This window comes from Pristiophorus japonicus, chromosome 3, assembly GCF_044704955.1.
Source record: "Pristiophorus japonicus isolate sPriJap1 chromosome 3, sPriJap1.hap1, whole genome shotgun sequence".
Lineage (NCBI taxonomy): Eukaryota > Metazoa > Chordata > Chondrichthyes > Pristiophoridae > Pristiophorus > Pristiophorus japonicus.
This window is the reverse complement of record NC_091979.1, coordinates 65,788,885-65,811,786: the sequence shown is the minus strand read 5'-3', so window position 1 is coordinate 65,811,786 and position 22,902 is coordinate 65,788,885. Positions and strand designations below refer to the sequence as shown.

The 22,902-nt window shown below is 47.8% G+C and overlaps 1 protein-coding gene across 7 annotated transcripts in view; it reads left to right on the top strand.

Annotated features, from left to right (window-relative positions):
- Nucleotides 1-22,902, top strand: part of thsd7ba (thrombospondin, type I, domain containing 7Ba) — a 1,512,301-nt gene that overhangs the window by 913,913 nt on the left and 575,486 nt on the right. For all 7 annotated transcript variants that reach the window (XM_070875389.1, XM_070875388.1, XM_070875385.1 and 4 more), the window contains one exon: nucleotides 17,078-17,181. In XM_070875389.1, coding sequence (XP_070731490.1) covers nucleotides 17,078-17,181 — 104 coding nt within the window. The remainder of the gene's footprint in view (nucleotides 1-17,077; nucleotides 17,182-22,902) is intronic.

Below are 22,902 nucleotides of genomic sequence, written 5' to 3'. Positions count from 1 at the left end.
GGTATTGAGAGTTTCAGCATAATGTTCCACTTCCTCTGTTTTCGTCTGCCATCATTTATCTTGCATCTGGCGAATGTCTCTTTGTGCTTTGCTCTGCATGTGTCTGTAGCGGTCCCTCTTGGAAATTGAGTAAGGGTCATTTTGCCATTCTAGGTGTGCTTTTTTCTTTTCATCCAGCGTTTTGTAGATCTCAACGTTGTTTTCGTTGAACCAGTCTTGGTGTACCTTCTTTTTAAGTCCAAGAGTTGTCTTTGCTGAGTCTGTCACCATTTGTTTGAGCTTTGTCCACTTCTGTGTGGTGTTGCCGATGAGCGATCCATGAGACATCAGCCTGTTATCGAGGTCATCCTGGAACTACTTAAGGTAGCACTGATGTTTCAGCCTAGCTGTATTAAAGGCACTTCTGCTTGGTTTTCGATGCTTGCGCTGAAGTGGAGCAATGTACAGCTGGAGAGTGGATCTGACTAGACGGTGATCTGTCCAGCATTCTGCTCCCCGCATGGCTCTTGTGATTTTTACATCCTTGATGTCTCGCCTTCTTACAATGATATGGTCTATCATGTGCCATTGCTTAGACCTGGGGTGCATCCAAGTTGTTTTGTACTTGTTGGCCTGCCTGAATAGAGTATTTGTGATAGTTAAGTCATTCTCCACGCACAAACTCAAGAGGAGAAGGCCATTCCTGTTTAATTTTCCTGTGACGTTTTGTCCAATGACTCCCTTACAGTGCTTGCTGTCGTTTCCAACTCGTGCGTTGAAATCACCCAGGATGATCAACTTGTCCCCAGCAGGTGTCTAGATCTTCATAGAACCTCTCTTTTATCTCATCAGGGCTTAGTAGGGTGGGTGCTTAAGCACTTATAATGGTGATGTGACGCTTGGCATTCAGGGGGAGACACAGTTTCATAAGTCTTTCGTTAATCACTTCAGGCAGATTCGGAAACTGTTGCATAAGAGAAGTCTTCACTGCTCTGCCAACTCCATGGATCCTATTCTCATTCTCTGCTTTGCCTTTCCAATAGAAGGTATAGCCGCTACCTAGTTCACTCACGCAGCCCTCCTCTGCAAGTCTTGTCTCACTCAGAGCCGCTATATCGATGTTATAATGCTGCAGCTCTCTTGCAATAAGGGCAGTCCTTCTTTCCGGTCTTGTAGTGTCAGCTCTGTCTAAGAGTGTGCGAACGTTCCATTGTCCGAGAAGAAGTTTTCTTGTGTTATGAAGTTTTCAACTGTTGCTATATTTTCGACTGCAGAATGGGTTGAACTGCCAGCCACGGTATACTGGCCAGTTAATGGAAAGGCAGGCAATGTTTGGGCACCTTTTCTAGGCCCCTCTCTTATAAAGGGTGACCAGTGCTGTCCTAAAGAGGGCTGCTCAGTCGCTTGGGATGCTGCCGGGTTCCTCTGCTGCCCTGGATACAGAGACGAGCGACCACTTGCCCACAGGCCGCCTACGTGCAGGTTTGAGGCTACGACTCCCAGTGATCTCCTCCACCTGTCGCTTTGTCCCTCCCCCATCGCCGCAGGACTTGGTATGTTGGATGATGGTTAGCACAAACCTGTGCATTGATGCTTTTAAAGTGGGAAGGCATAGGGGTGGTCCCACTCTCCTCCGCAGAAGCCGGGTTTCAGTGGCCCAAAATTTGGTACAACTGAAGACTTCATTGGCTGCAGTGGATGGCCATGACGTCTTTCGTGCTCTGCCATGCCCTATACACCCCACAGTGCATTGCTGTTCCACCTTCATTGCCGTTGGATCAAACTTGATTTCCTCTGCCCAGTCCACCGCAACAGGCTTCACATGCAGGGGTGAGCAAGTCCCAAAAATCACCGAGGGATAATACCCATCGGCTAGCCTCATCTGGTTTAGCCTGCCTGTCGAAGCATTTTACCGGGGTGTGGCTATAGCTACTTGGAGCCACAGATGAGAGTTGGATGATGAGGTAGGGACCAAGGCAGAGGAACTACTCCGAAGAGCATGACAAGTCCACTGTCAGAGGTGCTACCCCTCCTAGACACCCCTACACCCTATGCCCTTGGTATCCGTCATAAGCTTCCCTTCTTTTCTTTATCCTACCCTGTATGCCCCTTGACATCCAGGGGGCTTCAGATTTGTTAGTCCCACCCTTTTTCTTCAAGGGAACATATTTGCTCTGAACCCTCATTATTTCCTCCTTGAGTGCCTCCCACTGCTCTAACACTGATTTACCTTCAAGTAACTTTCCAGTTAACTTTGGCTAAATCACATCTCAGCTCAGCAAAATTGGCGCTTCCCCAATTGAGGACTTTTATTCCTGGTCTATCTCTGTCATTTTCCATAACTACCCTAAATCTAACTGAATTATGATCACTAGCACCAAAATGCTCTCCCACTGATACCCCTTCCACCTGCCCAGCCTCATCACCTAAAATGAAGTCCAGAATCGCACACTCTTTTGTTGGGCTTGCTATGTACTGGCTAAAAAAGTTGTCCTGAATGCGTTTTAAGAATTCTGCTCACTCTATACCTTTCACTCCATATCTTTCACACTTAATTCTATCCCAGTTAATATTAGGGTAGATGAAATCCCCTACTATTGCTGCTCTATTGTCTTTGCACTTCTCAGAAATTTGCTGACATATTTGCTCTTCTATCTCCCGCTGACTGTTTGGGGATCTATAGTACACTTCCAGCAATCTGATTGTTCTTTTTTGTTCTTAAGTTCAACCCATATGGGCTCATTTGATGATCCTTCAAATGTAACGGGCTGGATTTTCGGCTTTGCCATTTTTGAGGCGGGAAATTTACCGCCCGATTAACGTTTGCGCTGTGTGGAGCAAGTTTTTTCATCTGGGCCCTGTGCCGGGGCGCAGCACAAAGGGAGACATTGAACAACTTTCACCATGCAAAAACGGGAACCTCGCCAACTAAAGTGCGGGGCCGGGAGAGGCCTTGGGAGGAGAACACCGCCCCCCACCACCCCGCCCCCCCCAAATTCACAAAACCATTCAAAAAACATTGCCAGCACCCTTACAAAACAAATTGCTGCAATAAAAAAGAATAAAAACTGGAACTTAGCTTTTTTGCAGTTTATCCAACTCCCCGCCGTCGGCAGGGCGCCACCGCTGTGTTTTCCCTGGCAGTCATCGCGGGGCGCATTTCGAGATCGACTGGGCCTATATTCACTGGAGCTTAGTGTAAAGTCCTGTCCCCTCAGTACAGATTCACATGAGGCATGTAGTGAAGTCAAGGTCACTCTGGACCTGCACCTTTATTTCACAGCTCTGGAATGCTGCACTTGCCTGAGCCCTGTCCTTCTATACCTGTCTCTTGCAAGTGCACCCCTGGTGGTAAGGTATGCTGGTGGTTACAGATCATATCTTATTACAGTCATGTATAGCATGTTAGGATACAGTTATATATAATAATGTAAGATACATGACATTACCCTCCCCCAAGTTCTTATTGTCTTTATAGGTTCAGTCTCTCAGGTGGTCTACGCTCTCGTGTGGAGCTTCTGAGTTGTGGTTCAGTTGTTTGCCTTGGTGTCTGTTTTTCTTTGGGTGTGGTTGCTGGTATCTCGCCTGGGCTGTCTGTTTCGATTGGTGTGATTGTTGTTGACTCACCTGGGCTGTCTGTTGGGATTGCCCTTTCCTCAGGTTGTTCCCTCTGTCTGTCCACCAGGTGTGGTGCGAGTTCCACATTGTAGTCTGTCCCTGGTTCCGCAGTGTTGTTGGTAAATCTGCTTTTGACTTGGTCTACATGCCTCCGGCAGGTTTTGCCAGTGTCCATTTGTACTACCAGTAGCCTGTTTCCTTCCTTGCCCGTTACTGTCCCTGCAAGCCATTTGGGAGCCCTGCCATAGTTTAGTACAAACACTTTGTCCCCTATCTCATTCTATCTCCCCGTCGAATTTCTGTCATGGTACTCAGTCATCTTACAGCGCTTTGCCTCAACGATTTTGTGCATGTCTGGGAGGATTAATGAGAGCCTTGTTTTTAAAGTCCTTTTCATCAACAGTTGCGCGGGGGGAATCCCAGTCAATGAGTGCGGATGAGATCTGTATGCCAGCAGCAGTCGCGACATGCGACCCTGCAGCGTGGGACCTTGGATTTTAAGCATGCCTTGTTTAATGATTTGCACTGCTCTCTCCGCCTGGCCGTTGGAGGCCGGCTTGAACAGTGCTGTCTTGACGTGATTTATGCCGTGGTCAATTATAAAGTTTTGGAATTCTGCGCTGGTGAAGCACGGACCATTGTCACTGACCAATATGTCAGGGATTCCGTGCGTTGCAAACATGGTTGCGAGGCTCTCCACAGTGGTGGAGGTTGTGCTCGTGTTTAAAATGGTGCATTCGATCCACTTTGAAAATGCATCTACAACTACGAGGAACATTTTGCCCAGGGCCGAGGTCAGTGGAGCCTCCCTGGGAGTATTGCTGAGTTGGGCACAAATGGTGCACCTTCGGACGCAGAGCTCCAAGTCCACGTCAATACCAGGCCACCAGACGTGGGGTCTGGCTATGGCCTTCATGAGAACAATCCCCGGGTGCTTGCGGTGGAGCTCCTGGACAACTGCCTCTCTGCCTCGCAGAGGCATGACTACTCGGCTGCCCCACATCAGGCAGTCTGCTTGTAGTGATAGCTCATGCATGCGCCTGTGAAAGGGTTTTAATTCCTTGGGGCAGGCATCGCGAGCCTCTGCCCAGTCACTGGTTAGGACACATCTTTTTACTAAGGATAACGTGGGGTCGCTGGCCATCCAGGCTCTGATTTGGCGAGTAGTCATGGGCGAACCTGTGGAGTCAGAGGTATTGATTGCCATGACTATCTCACAGTCCTGTTTGTCAAACCCTTCCGTGGTCGCCAGGGGTAGCCTGCTGAGCGCATCGGCACAGTTGTCTGCGCCTGGTCTGTGCCTTATGGTATAGTCGTCGGATCCCAGCATGAGTGCCCACCGTTGAATTCGCGCCGAGGCGTTGCCGTTTATTGCCTTGCTCTCGGATAGGAGGGACGTGAAGGGCTTGCGGTAGGTTTCTAACGCAAACTTGGCCCCGAAAAGGTATTGGTGCATCTTTTTGACACCGTACACGCACGCGAGCGCCTCCTTCTCTACCATTCTGTACCCGCGCTGCGCCCGCGAAAGTGACCTGAAGGCATAAGCTATGGGTTGTAATTTGCCCGCACTATTGACATGTTGCAAAACGAACCCGACCCCATACGCTGACGCGTCGCATGTGAGAACTGGCTTTTTACCTGGGTCAAAGAAAGTCAAAACACTGTTGGAACACAGAAGGTTGCGTGCCTTATTGAAGGCGCGTTCCTGGGCGTCCTCCCAAAACCAATTGCACCCCTTCCTGAGTAGCACGTGGAGAGGCTCCAGCAGCGTGCTTAAGTTCTGCATAAAGTTCCCAAAGTAATTGAGGAGCCCAAGAAAGACGCGCATTTCTGAGACATTCCGGGGCCTGGGTGCCAGGCGAATTGCTTCTGGTTTGGACTCTGTTAGGCAGATTCCATCAGCGGCAATACTTCCGCCCAAAAATTCAACCTCGGGTGCGAGAAATAGGCACTTGGATTTCTTGACTCGTAGGCCTACCCGATCCAACCGCTTTAGTACTTCCTCCAAATTACGGAGATGGGAGTCGGTGTCCCTGCCCGTGATAAGTATGTCGTTTTGAAATACAACCATCCCCGGGATGGACTTGAGCAGACTCTCCATGTTGCGCTGGAATATAGCAGCTGCTGACCTGATGCCGAATGGGCATTGATTGTACATGAAAAGGCCTCGATGTGTGTTGATGGTGGTGAGTAGCGTGGATTCCTTGGTCAATTCTTGCATCATATACGCAGATGTGAGGTCTAATTTTGAGAAAACTTTACCTCCAGCCAATGTGGCAAATAACTCCTCCACTCTGGGCAGCGGGTACTGGTCCTGTTGGGAGACTCTGTTTATGGTAGATTTGTAGTCCCCACAGATTCGTACGGATCCATCAGGCTTCATGACTGGGACGATGGGACTTGCCCAGTCGCTAAATTCCACAGGTGATATAATGCCTTCCCGCAGAAGCCTGTCTAGTTCCTGTTCAATCTTTTCCCTCATCACATAGGGTACAGCTCTAGCCTTGTGATGGACCGGTCTAGCATCCTGTGTGATGTAGATTTTGACTTTGGCCCCTTTGAAAGTGCCCACACCTGGCTGAAAGCGATGTTCAAATCGCTTTATAACTGTTGAGCAGGAGGTTCGTTCCTCCAATGACATGGCATGGACATCATCCCATTTCCAGATTAGTTTTGCCAGCCAGCTTCTCCCCAGCAGTGCTGGGGGGGTCTCCGGGGACAATCCACAGGGGAAGTCGGTTCACTGTCCCTTTGTGTGTGACAGAGAGCATGGCGCTGCCGAGGACTGGTACGATTTCTTTGGTATAGGTCCTTAGTTTGGTGTCGACCCTTGTGAGTTTTGATCTGTCTTTTTTATGCGGCCACAGTTGTTCAAATTGTTGAGCGCCCATGAGAGATTGACTCATTCCCGTATCCAGCTCCATGTTGACGGATATCCCGTTGAGTAGGACCCTCATCATTATAGGAGGCGTCCTGTTGGAGAAGCAGTGGCCATTGATCGTGTTGACCCGCTGTACACCGGTGTCCCGGGTACTGTCCCCACCATCTTCTGGTCCGCTTTCCGACCCATCCGATTCGTATACCAGCCGAGCTGCCGTTTTTTTGCACATGCGGGCCAAATGCCCTGTATTTTCACAATTTCTGCAAACAGCCTGCTGAAATCGACAACCCCTTGACGAGTACCCACCTCCACACCTCCAGCACAGACCTGTTCCATTGTTCAAAGTGTTCCCAAAGAATGAGCTGCGTCTGGCTGATCTCTCTTGAGCTTCTCTCAGTTTGTAGTTAATTGCTCGCATTCTGGGTTGATGAGGTGTGAACGGCCGTTCCTGTGGCCCTTGATGGCTTCTGCCTGCTGTCGAGAGCCTGTTCTCCCGGTTTTGTCTGTGTGTGGGGGTAGCAGCTTGTTTAGTGCTGTGAACTTCTTGTTCCGATATTTCGTTAGTTGTCGTACCTGCAGTGTAAATCAACCTTCTTCCCCGACCAAGAATGTCTGTGCAACCAGTGCTGCTGCCTCTAAGGTCAGGTTCTTGGTCTCTATGAGCTTTCGGAATATGCCTGCGTGGCCTATTCCTTCAATGAAAAAGTCTCTCAGCATTTCTCTCCTCAGTTCATCGGAGAACTCACATAAACTAGCCAACCTCAGAAGTTCCACCACGAAGTCAGGTATGCTCTGCCCCACACAGCATCTGTAGTTGTAGAACCTGTGTCTGGCCATGTGTAGGCTGCTTGCTGGCTTCAGGTGGTCTCTTACCAGTGTGCTCAATTCTTCAAACGACTTGCTTGCTGGTTTCTCGGGTGCCAACAGATCCTTCATTAAAGCGTATGTTTTCAAGCCACAGCTGGTCAAGAGATGGGCGCTTCTCTTGTCTGCCTTATCGTTGCCTAACCAGTCTTTGGTTACAAAGCTTTGCTGGAGCCTTTCTATAAAGTCCTCCCAATTGTCTCCCGCATTGTACTTTTCATCTGATCCGTTGTTCGCCATTCTGTGGATTCTGTAATCCCGTAACTCGTCGCCACTGTAAAGTCCTGTCCCCTCAGTACAGATTCACACGAGGCATGTAGTGAAGTCAAGGTCACTCTGGACCTGCACCTTTATTTCACAGCTCTGGAATGCTGCACTTGCCTGAGACCTGTCCTTATATACCTGTCTCTTGCAAGTGCACCCCTGGTGGTAAAGTATGCTGGTGGTTACAGGTAATATCTTATTACAGTCATGTATGGCATGTTAGGATACAGTTATATATAATAATGTAAGATACATGACACATGGCGGTCATCGCGGGGCGCATTTCGAGGTGTACGGATCGGGTGCAAGTCGAAACTTCTGCCGGTGTTGCAAGGACAGCCGTTGCACACCCAGCGTAGCTCTCCCCGGCGGTGCTTGCAAAACCCAACCCGAGGATCGCGCCCAGATGCAAAAGGCATCACCGCCCCATTTTCCGCCGCGGAGGGTCAAGACCTGCCGAAAACCGGGTTGCAAACAACCCAAAAATCCAGAATATCCCTCCTCACAACTTTCATTATTTCTTTAATCAATACTGCGACCCCCCCTCCTTTTTTATCCCCTTCTCTATCTCGTCTGAAAACCCTGCAACCAGGAATGTTGAACTGTCATTCCTGTCCTTCTTTCAGCTGTCTCAGTAATAGCTAAAATATCATACTCTCATGTGTCTATCTGTGCCTTCAGCTCATCTACCTAATTCCCTAGACTCTTTGCATTGAAGTATATATATCATTTAGCACTGCAAAACTGCCTCGTTGTCTATTTTCTAGCCTTTGTTTCCTCTGCCTTCCAAACTCGCTTACCAATTTTCTGCCTTCCATTTCCAGCTTTGCTTCTCCCCTTTCTGAATCTATTTTAAGGTTCCGATTCCCCTGCCAAGCTAATTTAAACCCTCCCTAATAGCACTAGCAACCCCCACCCCCGATGAGGATGTTGGTCCCAGCCCTGTTGAGGTGCAACCCGTCCGGCTTGTACAGGTCCCACCTCGGCCAGAACCGGTCCCAATGCCTCAGGAATATAAAACCCTTCCTCCTGCACCATATCTCCAGCCACGCATGCATCTGCTGTATCCTTCTATTTCTCCACTCACTAGCTTGTGGCACTGGGAGTAATCCGGAGATTACTACCTTTGAGGTCCTGATTTTTAATCTCTTTCCTAGTTCCCTAAAATCTGCTTGCCACACCTCATCTCTCTTTCTACCTCTGTCATTGGTATCGATATGGACCATGTCCTCCGGCTGTTCCCCTCCCACCCCCACCTCAGAATGTCCTGCAGCCGTTCAGTGACATCCTTGACCCTGGCACCAGGAAGGTAACATATCATCCTGGAGTCACATCTGCGGCTGCAGAAACGCCTGTCTGTTCCCCTAACTATCGAATCCCCTACCACTCTTCTTCCTTCCCCCAGCCGTGCCACCTGTGGTGCTGAGGTCTTGGCTCTAGCTGCACTCACCAGAGGAACCATTGCCCTCACCAGTATCCAGGACTGAAAACCGGTTAGTGAGTGAGATGCACTCAGGGGAATCCTGCTCGTCCTGTGTGGTACTATGTGTCTGTCTGGCAGTCACCCATTCCCTCTCTGCCTGGAAATTCTTAAGCTGCGGGGTGACCACCTCCTGAAACGTGCTATCTGCGAAGTTCTCAGGCTTGCAGATGCACTGCAGTGATGTCAGCCACCTCTCAAGCTCCGAAACACGGATCTCGAGCTGCTGTAGCTGGCGACACTTCCCACACACATAGTTGTCCAAGCCATGAGGTGTGTCCTGGACTTCCCACATGGCACAGGATGTGCATTCCATGGGACTGAACTGCCCTGCCATGCCTCTATTTAATTGACTATGAACTTACTTAGCAGAAGTAAACATAAAACTTAACAAAAAAACATTCACCAGCTCCTCACCAATCAGCTCCCTCCCTTGTGCCGATGTCACCTTCGATTTTCCACTCTGGAGTCACTCCTTCAAATGATGCCTGTGTTGAATTGCTCCCAGTTCAGGTCATGCTCAGGTCCGCCGCCTCTGCTCTCAGGCCTCCTCTGCTGCGCTCTTTATCTTGCTCTCGCTCCCAGCTCAGGTCCGCCGCCTTGAAGTGTAGTCACTGTTGTAATGTAGGAAATGCAAGATCCAATTTGCGCATATCAAGATCCCACAAACAGCAATGTGATAATGATCAGATAATCTGTTTTGGTGCTATTGGTTGAGGTTTAAACATTGGTGAGAACATATTGCACTGTACTGTCGGCCTAGATTTTGTGCTCAAGTCTCTCGAGTGGGCTTGAACCCACAACCATCTGACTCAAGCGAGTGCACAACCAACTGAGCCATGGCTGACAACAAAAGAAACATTTGGAACATCACTGCACTGCCACCATTGCTGATTTTTATTGTTTCTTAAATAAGCGAAGGGTTTTTGCCTCCACCACACCACCCAGAATTCCATTTCTAGTGTTGAGCATTCTCTGAATGAAGAACAACCTGCTGATATGTCTCAAAGTTATCTTTTACTAGTTTGAATTTGTGTCCCTTTGTCCTGCTCCGCGGTTTAATTTAAAGTAGTATTTCAGAATAGCTTTTTCCACATCATTTTCTATCTATATAGCTCTATAAAATTCCCTCTCTTTCCCCTCTTTTCCAGTCTGAAAGGCCCAAGTCTCTGAAGACATTCCTCATAACTCAGACCTCTGATACGAGAGATTATCTTCAGGTCTCTTCTTTGCACTACCTCCAGTGCTTGAATGTCTCCTTTGCATTTCACTGACCAGAACGGGACATTGTAGTCAAGGTATTGTCTGATCAAAGCCCGATGCAGTTTGATCTTATTGTGTTCCGAACACAGATGAGACTGCACACAGGGAGGTTAAAGTAACAGTGACCTCAGTCTTTATTAAGACACTCCAGAGTGAGGAAAAGGCCTTCGGGGCCGGCTTATATACAGTGCTCCCAAGGGATCCCTTGGGACTTCAGGGGATGCGCTCCCTGGTGGCGGAACATGGGAGTGCATGCTTTACAGATACACAACATCACTCCCCCCCGCAAAGTCAAAGTGAAAACTATTTACAAGGTGAGGCGGTTGGGAGCCTTTCTTTCCCTGGTGGACCGCCTCGGTACAAATGTCTGTTCTGGTGTGTTGGCTGTGCCCTCGCTGGGCTGGCGTGAGGGCTGCTGGGTGAGCCTGGCCTTGCTGGGCTGTTGGGCGTGATGGGTTCGATTTTCTGGCCCGGGGTGGTGTCGTTGATCCTTTGGGTGTGTGTTGTGGGCTGAAAAACGGTGGTGTCTGCTGTGGGTTGTTCAGGGCAGTCTGAACCGCAGCCTCGTTTGGTCCAGGTGCTTTCTGAAAATTTGTCCATTTTCTAGTTTGACTACAAACACCCTACTCCCTTCTTCAGCGATCACCGTGTCCACGATCCACTTGGGACCATGTCCATAGTTTAGCATATACACAGGGTCATTCAGATCAATTTCCCGTGACACACTGGCGCGACCATCGTTCACATTTTGTTGCTGCCGCCTGCTCTCTACCTGATCATGCATGTTGGGGTGAACCAGCGAGAGTCTGGTGTTAAGCGTCCTTTTCATGAGTAGCTCAGCTGAGGGCACCCCTGTGAACGAGTGGAGTCTCGTGCGGTAGCTGAGCAGTGCTCGGGACAGGCGAGTTTGGAGTGAGCCTTCTGTGACTCGTTTAAGGCTCTGTTTGATCGTTTGTACTGCCCGCCCTGCCTGCCCATTGGAGGCTGGTTTAAACGGGGCCGAGGTGACATTGATCCCATTGCGGGTCATGAATTCTTTAAATTGGGCACTGGTGAAATGTGGCCCGTTGTCACTGACCAGTATGTCAGGCAGGCCGTGGGTGGCAAACATGGCCCTCAGGCTTCAATGGTGGCGGTGGCGGTGCTTCCCGACATTATTTCACATTCAATCCATTTTGAAAAAGCATCCACCACCACCAGGAACATTTTACCGAGAAACGGGCCCGCATAGTCGACATGGATCCTTGACCATGGTCTGGAGGGCCAGGACCACAAACTTAGTGGTGCCTCTCTGGGCGCGTCGCTCAACATTGTACACATGCTGCATTGCCGTACACAGGACTCGAAGTCAGAGTCGATACCGAGCCACCACACGTGGGATCTGGCTATCGCTTTCATCATTACTATACCCGGGTGTGTGCTGTGGAGATCCAAGATGAACGTCTCCCTGCCCTTTTTGGGTAGCACTATGCGGTTATCCCACAACAGGCAGTCTGCCTCAATGGACAGCTCGTCCTTTCGCCGTTGGAACGGCTTGATTAGCTCTTGCATTTCAACGGGGATGGTGGCCCAGCTCCCATGCAGTACACACTTTTACTAGGGACAGCAGAGGATCTTGGCTGGTCCAAGTCCTAATCTGGCGGGCCGTGACAGGTGATTTATCATTTTCAAATGCTTCCATGACCATCAACAATTCTGCGGGCTGTGCCACCATCAACAAGTTTGCAGGCTGCGCCATTTCCATCCCCGTGGTGGGCAATGGTAGCCGACTGAGAGCATCCGCACAGTTCTTGGTGCCTGGCCTTTGGCGGATGGTATAGTTATACGCTGATAGCACGAGTGCCCACCTTTGAATGCGGGCTGAGGCATTAGTATTTCTCCCCTTGTTTTTAGCGAACAGCGATATGAGGGGCTTGTGATCGATTTCCAGCTCAAATTTGAGGCCAAAAGGTACTGATGCATTTTCTTTACCCCGAACACACACGCTAATGCCTCTTTCTCAATCATGCTGTAGGCCCTCTCGGCCTTAGACAAGCTCCTGGAGGCATAGGCGACAGGTTGCAACTTCCCCGCAACGATAGCTTGTTGTAATACACACCCGACTCCGTACGACGACGCATCACATGCTAGCACAAGTCTTTTACACGGGTTATACAATACAAGCAGCTTGTTGGAGCATAAAATGTTTCTGGCTTTCTCAAAAGCAATTATTTGTTTTTTTTCCCCATACCCAGTTCTCACCTTTACGCAATAACACATGTAGGGGCTCCAAGAGGGTGCTTAACCCCAGTAGGAAGTTACCAAAATAGTTGAGGAGTCCCAGGAACGCCCACAGCTCTGTGACGTTCTGTGGCCTGGGCGCGTTCCTGATAGCCTCTGTCTTGGCGTCTGTGGGCCAAATGCCGTCCGCCGTGATCTTTCGCCCAAAAACTCCACTTCTGTTGCCATGAAGACGCATTTCGACCTCTTCAGCCGCAGCCCTACGCGATCCAGTCACTGGAGGACCTCCTCCAGCTTTTGTAGGTGCCCGACAGTGTCCCGACCCGTGAGCAATATGTCGTCCTGAAAAACCACCATGCGTGGTGCCGACTTGAGTAGGCTCTCCATGTTTCTCTGGAAGATCGCTGCAGCCGACCGAATTCCAAACGGGCATCTGTTACAGATGAACAGTCCCTTGTGTGTGTTAGAAACATAGAAACATAGAAAATAGGTGCAGGAGTAGGCCATTCGGCACTTCAAGCCTGCACCGCTATTCAATAAGATCATGGCTGATCATTCCCTCAGTACCCCTTTCCTGCTTTCTCTCCATACCCCTTGATCCCCTTAGCCGTAAGGGCAATATCTAACTCCCTCTTGAATATATCCAATGAACTGGCATCAACAACTCTCTGTGGCAGGGAATTCCACAGGTTAACAACTCTCTGAGTGAAGAACTTTCTCCTCATCTCAGTCCTAAATGGCCTACCCCTTATCCTAAGACTATGTCCCCTGGTTATGGACTTCCCCAACATCGGGAACATTCTACCTGCATCCAACCTGTCCAGTCCCGTCAGAATCTTATATTTTTCTATGAGATCCCCTCTCATCCTTCTAAACTCCAGTGAATAAAGGCCCAGTTGATCCAGTCTCTCCTCATATGACAGTCCAGCCATCCCTGGAATCAGTTTGGTGAACCTTCGCTGCACTCCCTCACTAGCAAGAACGTCCTTCCTCAGATGAGGAGACCAAAACTGTACACAATATTCCAGGTGAGACCTCATTAAAGCCCTGTACAACTGCAGTAAGACCTCCCTGCTCCTATACTCAAATCCCCTAGCTATGAAGGCCAACATACCATTTGCCTTCTTCACCGCCTGCTGTACCTGCATGCCCACTTTCAGTGACTGATGAACCATGACAGCCAAGTCTCGTTGTACCTCCCCTTTTCCTAATCTGCCGCCATCCAGATAATATTCTGCCTTCGTGTTTTTGCCCCAAAATGGATAACCTCACATTTATCCACATTATACTGCATCTGCCATGCATTTGCCCACTCACGTAATCTGTCCAATTCATCCTGCAGCCTCTGAGCATCCTCCTCACAACCCACACCGCCACCCAGTTTAATGTCATCTGCAAACTTGGAGATATTACACTCAATTCCTTCATCTAAATCGTTAATGTGTTGATGCAGATGAGGCCCTTCGAATACTCCTCCAGCTTCTGCGTCATGTAGGCCAAAGTCAGGTCGAGCTTGGTGAACGTCTTGCCTCCTGCCAGCATCGCAAGTAGATCGTCTGCCTTAGGTAGCGGGTATTGGTCCTGTAGTGAGAAACGATTAATAGTTACTTTATAATTGCCACAAATCCTGACCGTGCCATCACTTTTGAGTACTGGAACAATCGGGCTGGCCCACTCGCTGAATTCCACTGGGGAGATGATGCCCTCGCATTGCAGCCTGTCCAGCTCGATTTCCACTCTCTCCCTCATCATGTGAGATACCGCTCGCGCCTTGTGGTGAATGGGTCGTGCCTCTGGGACCAAGTGGATCTGCACCTTTGCCCCGGAAAAGTTTCCGATGCCTGGCTCAAAAAGGAAACTAAATTTGTTAAGGACCTGGGTACATGAGGCCTCATTGACATGTGATAGCGCTCGGATGTCATCCCAGTTCTAGCGGGTTTTGCCCAGCCAGCTCCTTCCAGGCAGTATGGGGCCATCGCCCGGGACAATCCAGAGTGGCAGCTCATGACGTTGGCGTTGCCCAGGACAGTGATAAGCTCTTTGGTGTACATTTTCAGATTCTCAGTTTCGTGTGGATGGGGTTCAGGGCTGGTCTGAGTGCCTTGTTGCACCACAGTCTCTCAAACATCTTTTTACTCATGATGGATTAGCTAGCGCCAGTGTCCAGTTCCTTGGCTACGGGTAAGCCATTCAATTTTACGTTTAGCATTATAGGTGGACATTTCGTCAAAAATGTGTGCACCCTGTGTACTTCAGCATCTGCCTCCTCTCGCTGAGGCTCAAAATTGCTTTGATGGACTGATCTTCCTCTGCCACGTGGTGGTTGGCAGGTTTTGCAGAGCTTGCAGCTCATTTGCAAGCTCGTTGGAGGTGCCCCATTGTTCCACAGCTCTTGCAAACATACCCTTTGAAGCGGCATGAATAGGCTGAATGGAAGCCCCCACAACACCAACAATGTGTGAATTGCCTTGCATTCATCCTTTGTTGTGGACTCTGAGTCATCTGGGTCACCTGAGGCTGCTGGCAGTTGCAGACTCATGGTGTCTGCCCTGTACATTTCTGCTTGCAAACACAGTTCCAGTTAATTTATTAACATTGCTAGCACTTGTGTGCTGAGAGATTTGTTTGGTGTTATCACTGGTGGCCATAAACGCCTGTGCTATCGCAATGGCCTTACTGAGGGTCGGTGTCTCTAGAGTCAAAAGTTTTCGTAGGATAGTCTCGTGGCAAATGCCCAGTACAAAAAAGTCTCTGAGCATTTGCTCCAGGTAGCCATCAATCTCACATTGTCCTGCAAGTCGCCTTAGCTCGGCGACGTAGCTCGCCACTTCCTGACCTTCAGATCGCTGGCATGTGTAGAACCGATACCTTGCTATCAGCACGCTCTCCCTTGGGTTAAGATGCTCCCGAACCAGTGTACACAGCTCCTCATACGACTTATCTATGGGTTTCACCGGAGCCAGAAGATTCTTCATGAGGCTGTAGGTCGGTGCCCCGCAGACCGTGAGGAGGACCGCTCTCCTTTTTGCAGCGCTTCCTTCTCCGTGCAGCTTGTCAGCTACAAATACTGGTCTAGCCGTTCAACATAGACTTCCCAGTCCTCACCCTCTGAGAACTTCTCCAGGATGCCCACAATTTACTGCACCTTTGCGTTGGATTCGTATCCTCGTCGCCAGTTATTGTGTTCCTAACACAGATGAGACTGCACACAGGGAGATTAAAGTAACAGTGACCTCAGTCTTTAATAAGACACTCCAGATTGAGGAACAGGCCTTAGGGGCCGGCTTATATACAGTGCTCCCAAGGGATGCTGGGATCTCTTGGGACTTCAGGGGATGCAACTCCTAGTGGCGGAACAAGGGAGTGCATGCTTTACAGATACATTGCAGATCTAACTTTTATTTTGCTGTTTTGGTTATCAATTAGCTTTATTGATTGCTGTTCTGCAATTTGTTGAGCGTTGAGTCTACTGAGACTCCTGGGTCCTTTTCGACTTCATCCTTAACCATACCAACACCATTCATAGAGTTTGTATGTTGCCCATCTTTGTTTGTTGTGTGCAATACTTTACACTTGTATGCATTAAGTTTCATTTGCCATTGCTCAGCTCAGTCACATATTTTGCATAACTCATACTGTAATTTTTGGGTTTCCTTCTTCCACTGCTTTCCATGTTTGGTTATCATCTGCAAATTTGACCGATTAACATAGGGATTCAGAATCTAAGTCAGTGATATAAATTAGAAACAGTACTCGTCCAAATACTGGGCTCTGGGGCTCCCACTCGGTACTTACCATCACCCTGACATTACCCGTCTAACCAGTATCCATTACTTTGTGCCATTCGGCCAATTTCTTATCCATGTACAATTGTTGCTCTGAAATTGCAGAGCTTTAAGCTAATTAATAATGTGCAGCTTCACCAAATGCATTCTGGAAGTTGAAGTGCACAATGTCATCGGGTTTACAATCATTGACTTGGGTTGTCACTTCTGGTTGGTGGTGGTGGCAGATGCAATCGTGACTTTAAAAAGAGAATTGGATAAGTACCTGAAGAGAAAAAAATTGCATGGCTCTGGGGAATGTGCGGGAGAGTGGGACTAGCTAAAGTGCTCTTGCAGAGAGCTGGCACGGGCTCAACGGGCCGAATGGCCTCCTTCTGTGCTGTAACCACGCTATGATTTTGTGATGCTTCAAAGGGTGGTTAGGCAGAACCTTCCTCATCAAAAGCTGTGTTGACTCTTGTTTACAGAGTTGTATCGATAAAATTCAAGTTTACTCTGAATAATTAATTCCATTATTTTAAGAGGAATTGAAATAAGACGAATGAGTCTGTAGTTGCTTGTCCTCACCAGTGCCTCTGTATGAAACAAATATTAATTTATCCACTTTTGATACCTTATTAGTACAGTATATTGGTCACACCGCAAGCTAAGTAGATCTGAAGAATAAATTCTTTGACAGTACGTCAGGAATGATCTCCACCTTGTTTGTTCACTTCACTTTAGGTGGAAGACACACAAGTGGCATCACTGCATCTTGGCACCTGATTATGTCAGACAGGGAACGATTGGAGCAAATGAGGCCTGTGGTTCTGGTTTACAAGCCAGAGGTAAGATTCTTTTGTGATTTTCCATGTTACATCAGCAGCCACTTGGGAGATTTTTACAAAATAGCATGAATTTCAAATTTTCTCATTAATTTTCCAACCTCAGAGCGCTGTAGACTCAGGAACCCCATATCTATGTTGCAATGCCTCATTATTGTGTAATAATGGAGAATGATGTTACTATAATGAGCCAGAATACATTCTTTGTGTTTACATTGAGGAACCATTTCAGTCGAGGCATATTGCTGCAATAAATTACCTGGCACAGCAATGCTCTTGCTTTTTACATTTTTCACTTGTACTTTATTATCTTGCAGGCTTATTAAGTAATGTGAAAACTGCAACATGGTTTGAATTCAGATTCTGCCTTGTTTGTCGATTTTCTCCCCAGCTGTAAGGTGTAAATCTACTAACTGGCTTTAATCAGTTAGCTCTACTACTATAATATGTACATGACACATGTTCCTGAAGAATTAAAAGGAGCACTGCTATATGTTTGTGAATGTTGCTGGTGGAGTGCATTAGTATTTGGCGAAATTGTTGCTGGTAGTTGGTTCATTAGATATTGTACCATTTTATTATAGGACGGGACAATGAACCAAAAGTAGTTGCGTATCCGCAGTTCCAGTGTTTCTTTTTGTTTGTTGTTGCCGGACTTCCCAAAATGAAGCGGATTTAGGGAATTCTGTTTGAACCGTTAATTTTAAATAAAATTCTAACTGTGAGTTTATTTTTAAAAGTTGTTGTTTGTCCTTGAAGACAGCAATTCTGGAAAAATTAGCAGTAACATTAACCCAACCTAGTAACATTAATGAAACTTAATTACTGATGTGCTTCAACACTTCTCAGATCAGAGCTCCATCTGTCATGGTGGAGCGTTTATTATAACATTCAGGTACCGAGTATTCTGAGTTCAACAATATTTGGTCCATCCATTACATGCATCTGGAGTAAGGGGAAAGGTCTGTTTATGACCAGAAGGTATCTTTTTAATCTATTCCATGTATCTTCATGTAACCCACGTTTCCCCTGTGTCCATTTGTGTGTGCATTTTGTTTTCTGCTCCAGACTTGAGCCCATGTTGATGGGGTTAGATGAAGAGGGGTGGGAGGAGGCTCGTGTGGAGCATGGACCTGTTGGGCAAAATAGCCTGTTTCTGTGCTGTAAATAATTTGTACTTGATAATCATTTCTATCTCCCTCTTCTCTCTCTCTTGAGCCCTTCTCTCCTGTCTCCTCCCTTTTCTGTTACCTATCATGCCACCTTAATTTTCAGCTCTGTTGGGAACTTTAACACACTTAAAAATACTTTTAACATTTATTGCACAAAGCCACTACTTCAATAAAATAATAAAAACTGGTCCAAAAGCTTAAATGCAAACTTACCTGAAGGATATGTGTGTGTCTCTTTGACAAGTGCTGACAGCGTCTCTGTCAGTCTGTTGAACGCTCGCTTTCCAGCGTGAGCTCAGGACCCAGCATTTAACTCAGCATTAAGATCGAAGTTTGCAGATGCGGCGTCAGGCCGGTGTTGCGACTGACGTCACGCTCTCTTGATTTACATCTCCAAGGCCACGCTGCTATCGGCAGCGCTAAGGCCCTCACCAAAATGGCTGCCGCTAAGTCCCGCACCAGAGAATGACCCCAGAGTGGCGGCCGCCATTTTTTGCCAGGACAGCGGTGCAAATGAGTGGTGGTAAGTAACCTAATTTCCAGGCCGCATTTTATTAACCCTTCGGTTTGTTAGTGCAGTCCAATTACAAGATGTCTCCAGAATGTTGCCATAGACATCTTTATTTTTGGTCACTTTATGCATGAACACAGTCAATCACAAGATCAAAAGGTGCTGTCAGTATTCTAACACTCATCACATTCCAGTACAACAAAGCAGAATCGCCTCAAATGCCCAAACTTTTAACAACAGCATTCATGCTCTTCGAAACCCAACACAAACCTAAACACATCAATTACACGCAATATTAACTCCTTACCATTTCAAGTCATTAAGCATTTAAGACATTCAAAAATTCAATAAGTAATAGTCTCATGTCCAGAATTAGAGACCTCCACATAATTTACAATAATTGGAATTTCACAGTGGCCGCAATAAAAGATTGGTTTTCACAATGGAATATGTTAGTAAACCTCAGTAACTTTAATTTAATTTAACCAATATCTTAAAGTAAACACAATACAAAGCAGATAAAATTATCAAAATAACATGTACTTATAAAAAGCCAGTAACTGACATTGGGGCTGAAACTCAGCCTGCCAATAAGGCCCGTTACTGCCGGAATGCGATGGCCAGACAGCAGAATCGAATGGCCACCGATTTGTGGTCCTTTGGCTGGCGCCTGCAAAAATCAGCAGAGGGTTTATTCTGGCAGTCTCCACTTCTGCCCTGCTGCTGCTGAGTGGCTTTAAGTGCGTCATCAGTGCGTTCACCGCTGGGACCGCCCACCTCCAGCAAAATTCAGGCCCAAAATCTAATGCCCGTCAAGCGGTGACCCCGACAGCTTTTCCTGTTGGTGCACCTCGCATTCGGTCTGTGAACCATGGCTGCGTGGTGGCCATTAAAGGCAAGGGACCACTGGCATGGCCGCCATTTTATTTTTTTTACCAGCCGACTTCCATGTCGGCTGGACTATTATGGCCCCAGGTTCGGCCTGGGTGCCAGGCCGCTGGCCCAGCTGAAACCGTCCCTGGTGGCCCAGTGGCCAATCCTAAATAATCGCTGCTTCTCTCCCCTTTAAATTAAGGGGAGAGTGTGGTGACGCAGATGAGCAATGATGTCACTACTGCTCCGCTGCTGAGTGACAGTGGCGGAGAATCCGTCCTGCCTCCACTTCCGCCCCTCAACAGCACTTACCGCCATACTTCTGCCCCTATTATGACTGACTTCCTGGCCAATTAAAAAAAAAACAACAAACAGCTGAATATCGATCAAGAGTCGACCTCATCCTACCAGGCAGTGAAAACACTTAAAAAAAAATGGCAAGTGCGCTCGTGGATGTGGTGTATTTGGATTTTCAGAAGGCATTCGATAAGGTGCCACATAAAACATTACTGCACAAGTTAAAAGTTCACCGGGTTGGGGTAATATATTAGCATGGATAGAGGATTGTCTAACTAACAGAAAACAGAAAGTCGGGGTCCTTGTGCATGAACCACAAGAAGTTAGTATGCAGGTACAGCAAGTAATCAGGAAGGCAAATGGAATGTTGGCCTTTATTGCAAGGGGGATGGAGTATAAAAGCAGAGAAGTCCTGCTACAACTGTACAGGATTTTGGTGAGGCCACACCTGGAGTACTGCGTACAGTTTTAGTCTCCTTATTTAAGTAAGGATATATTTGCATTGGAGGCTGTTCAGAGAAGGTTCTTGGGTTGATTCCAGAGATGAAGGGGTTGACTTATGAAGATAGGTTGAGTAGGTTGGGCCTATACACATTGGAGTACAGAAGAATGAGAGGTGATCTTATCGAAACATATAAGATAATGAGGGGGCTCGACAAGATGGATGCAGAGAGGATATTTCCACTCATAGAGGAAACTAAAACTAGGGAACATAGTCTCGGAATAAGGGGCCACCCTTTTAAAACTGAGATGAGGAGAAATTTCTTCTCTCAGAGGGTTGTAAATCTGTGGAATTATCTGTCCCAGAGAGCTGTGGAGGTTGGGTCATTGAATATATTTAAGGCGGAGATAGACAGATTTTTGAGCGATAAGGGAAGAAAGGGTTATGGGGAGCGGGCAGGGAGTGGAGCTGAGTCCATGATCAGATCAGCCATGATCTTATTAAATGGTGGAGCAGGCTCAAGGGGTCAAATGGTCTACTCCTGCTCCTATTTCTTATGTTCTTATCTCAACTTGTCGAACCCAAGGTTTTTTTTTATGTTCTTATTCTTGTATTCCTATTTCTAATGTTCTTATGCACCTCATTCACAGCCTTTGTCTGTTGTGAAAGGACTGATGTTAACCTCGCCCCTGTGCTTTATCTTTCAACATTTTATTTACAGCTTACATTTTGTCTTCAACTTCACAAAGTCTGCATCCCTTACTTTTTTTAAATTCAAACAATTTTTCATGACGACACAGTGCCTCTTTAAAGAATCTTTCATCTTGGATGGCATACCCCTGAGACTGACATTTCTGACAGCAGTTTAAAGGTAATTGTTAAGAATTTCGATCTGCTGTAGATATCTCCTTGGGTCCAGTGGCACAGGCTACTCCAATTAGCAGACCTGACTGACCCTCAACATGGCCTTTTCTATCCTTTTTGCTAATTCTGATGCAAGAAGCGTAATCTCATCAGACTATCCTTGAATGAACCCTGCTGAGCTCAAAGCAAATTGAGCCATTTCATCAAACTATGTCCAAACTAGCTTCAATTGCATGAAGCACGCTGCTTTACGCACCCTGGCTGTATCCGTATCTATGGGGATTAAATTGGGCCAAGTAGTGCCTGTTTTTTAGGTGCTACGCAGCCTCCTCAGACACCAAAATGATGGGCACAGTTCTGACCAGAAATGCGCTGCCCACATATTGGAGAGCATATACAAGAGGCGTCCTTTACCCATGCAAAAGCAGGCATTAGGACATTTGCATGTGCAAATAAGAGGCCGGCTTATTGCCTGCTTCAGGTCCCTGCTGCAACTTTGCTTTTCCCTGAGGCAGCCAGTGCCAGCGCTGATTTCCTCGCGGAAAACCAACTCTGAACACCACATAATTAAAAAACGTTGAGTACAGGTGAACCTCTTTTATCTGGGACCTTCAGGACCTGGCCTGTGCCGGATAAGGGATTTTGCCGGACGAGGAGAGGTCACATTAAATTGGATGGCACAGGTACTGAGCAAGGGGATATTGGGGCTGACTGTCTTGGGGCTTGGAGTGCGGCAGAGAGATCATTGGGGGAGGGGGGCGGCGGCGGTGGATCGTGGGGTCAGGCCAGCGATTGCGGGAGTTGGCAGCGAGGAAGGACTTCAATTTGTTCATGTTGGAGCTCGACGCATGTGCCACCCGATGGCTGCAAATGGTGCCGGAGGGTAGATGCCAGATAAGGGAGTCTCGGATAAGGGAGGTTGAACCTGTACTGACCATAATCACTGTCGCTCCCGGTCCCGAGATCTCTAACCTCCAGGCCCCCGCGATCTCCCTCCCTAGCCCTCTGCAGCACTCAAGAATACACAACAGTGTACCCGAGGCCTGCGATCTCCCTACCCTTTCACCAACTGAACCCAGATCATGGAATCCGAGGCCCATCGTTCCTGCTCAAACCCGATCACTTACCTGGAGATTGGAACCTGTGCGGACTCCGACCGACCACAGCACCAGCTACATTATGACAGGGTCTGAGGCCCGAAAACCAGGGCTCCTTGAACCTTATCTTTTGAGCACGTTCTGTTAACACTGTGCTCCTGAATTTAAGCCCCTGCATTTCCTGGCCTTGCAAGTCTGTGAATTTAACCCCTGGAGAGCCAAATTTAAATGAATGGTAGCATTTTAAACAAATATTCCACAATGCCCTCACCCCACCATGGTGCTATGTCACCTGCTAACCATATATACAGTTCCAGCAGGGGCTGCTGGATAGCTGTTAAGAATTGGGAACACCAGTGCCACCCTACCCACTCCCTCACCCCCACCTCCCCAGCCACCCCCCCCCCCCCCCCCAACTCATGGGCACTGAGGGAAATTGTAGCACTTCTGCCTTTACTCAAACTAAAA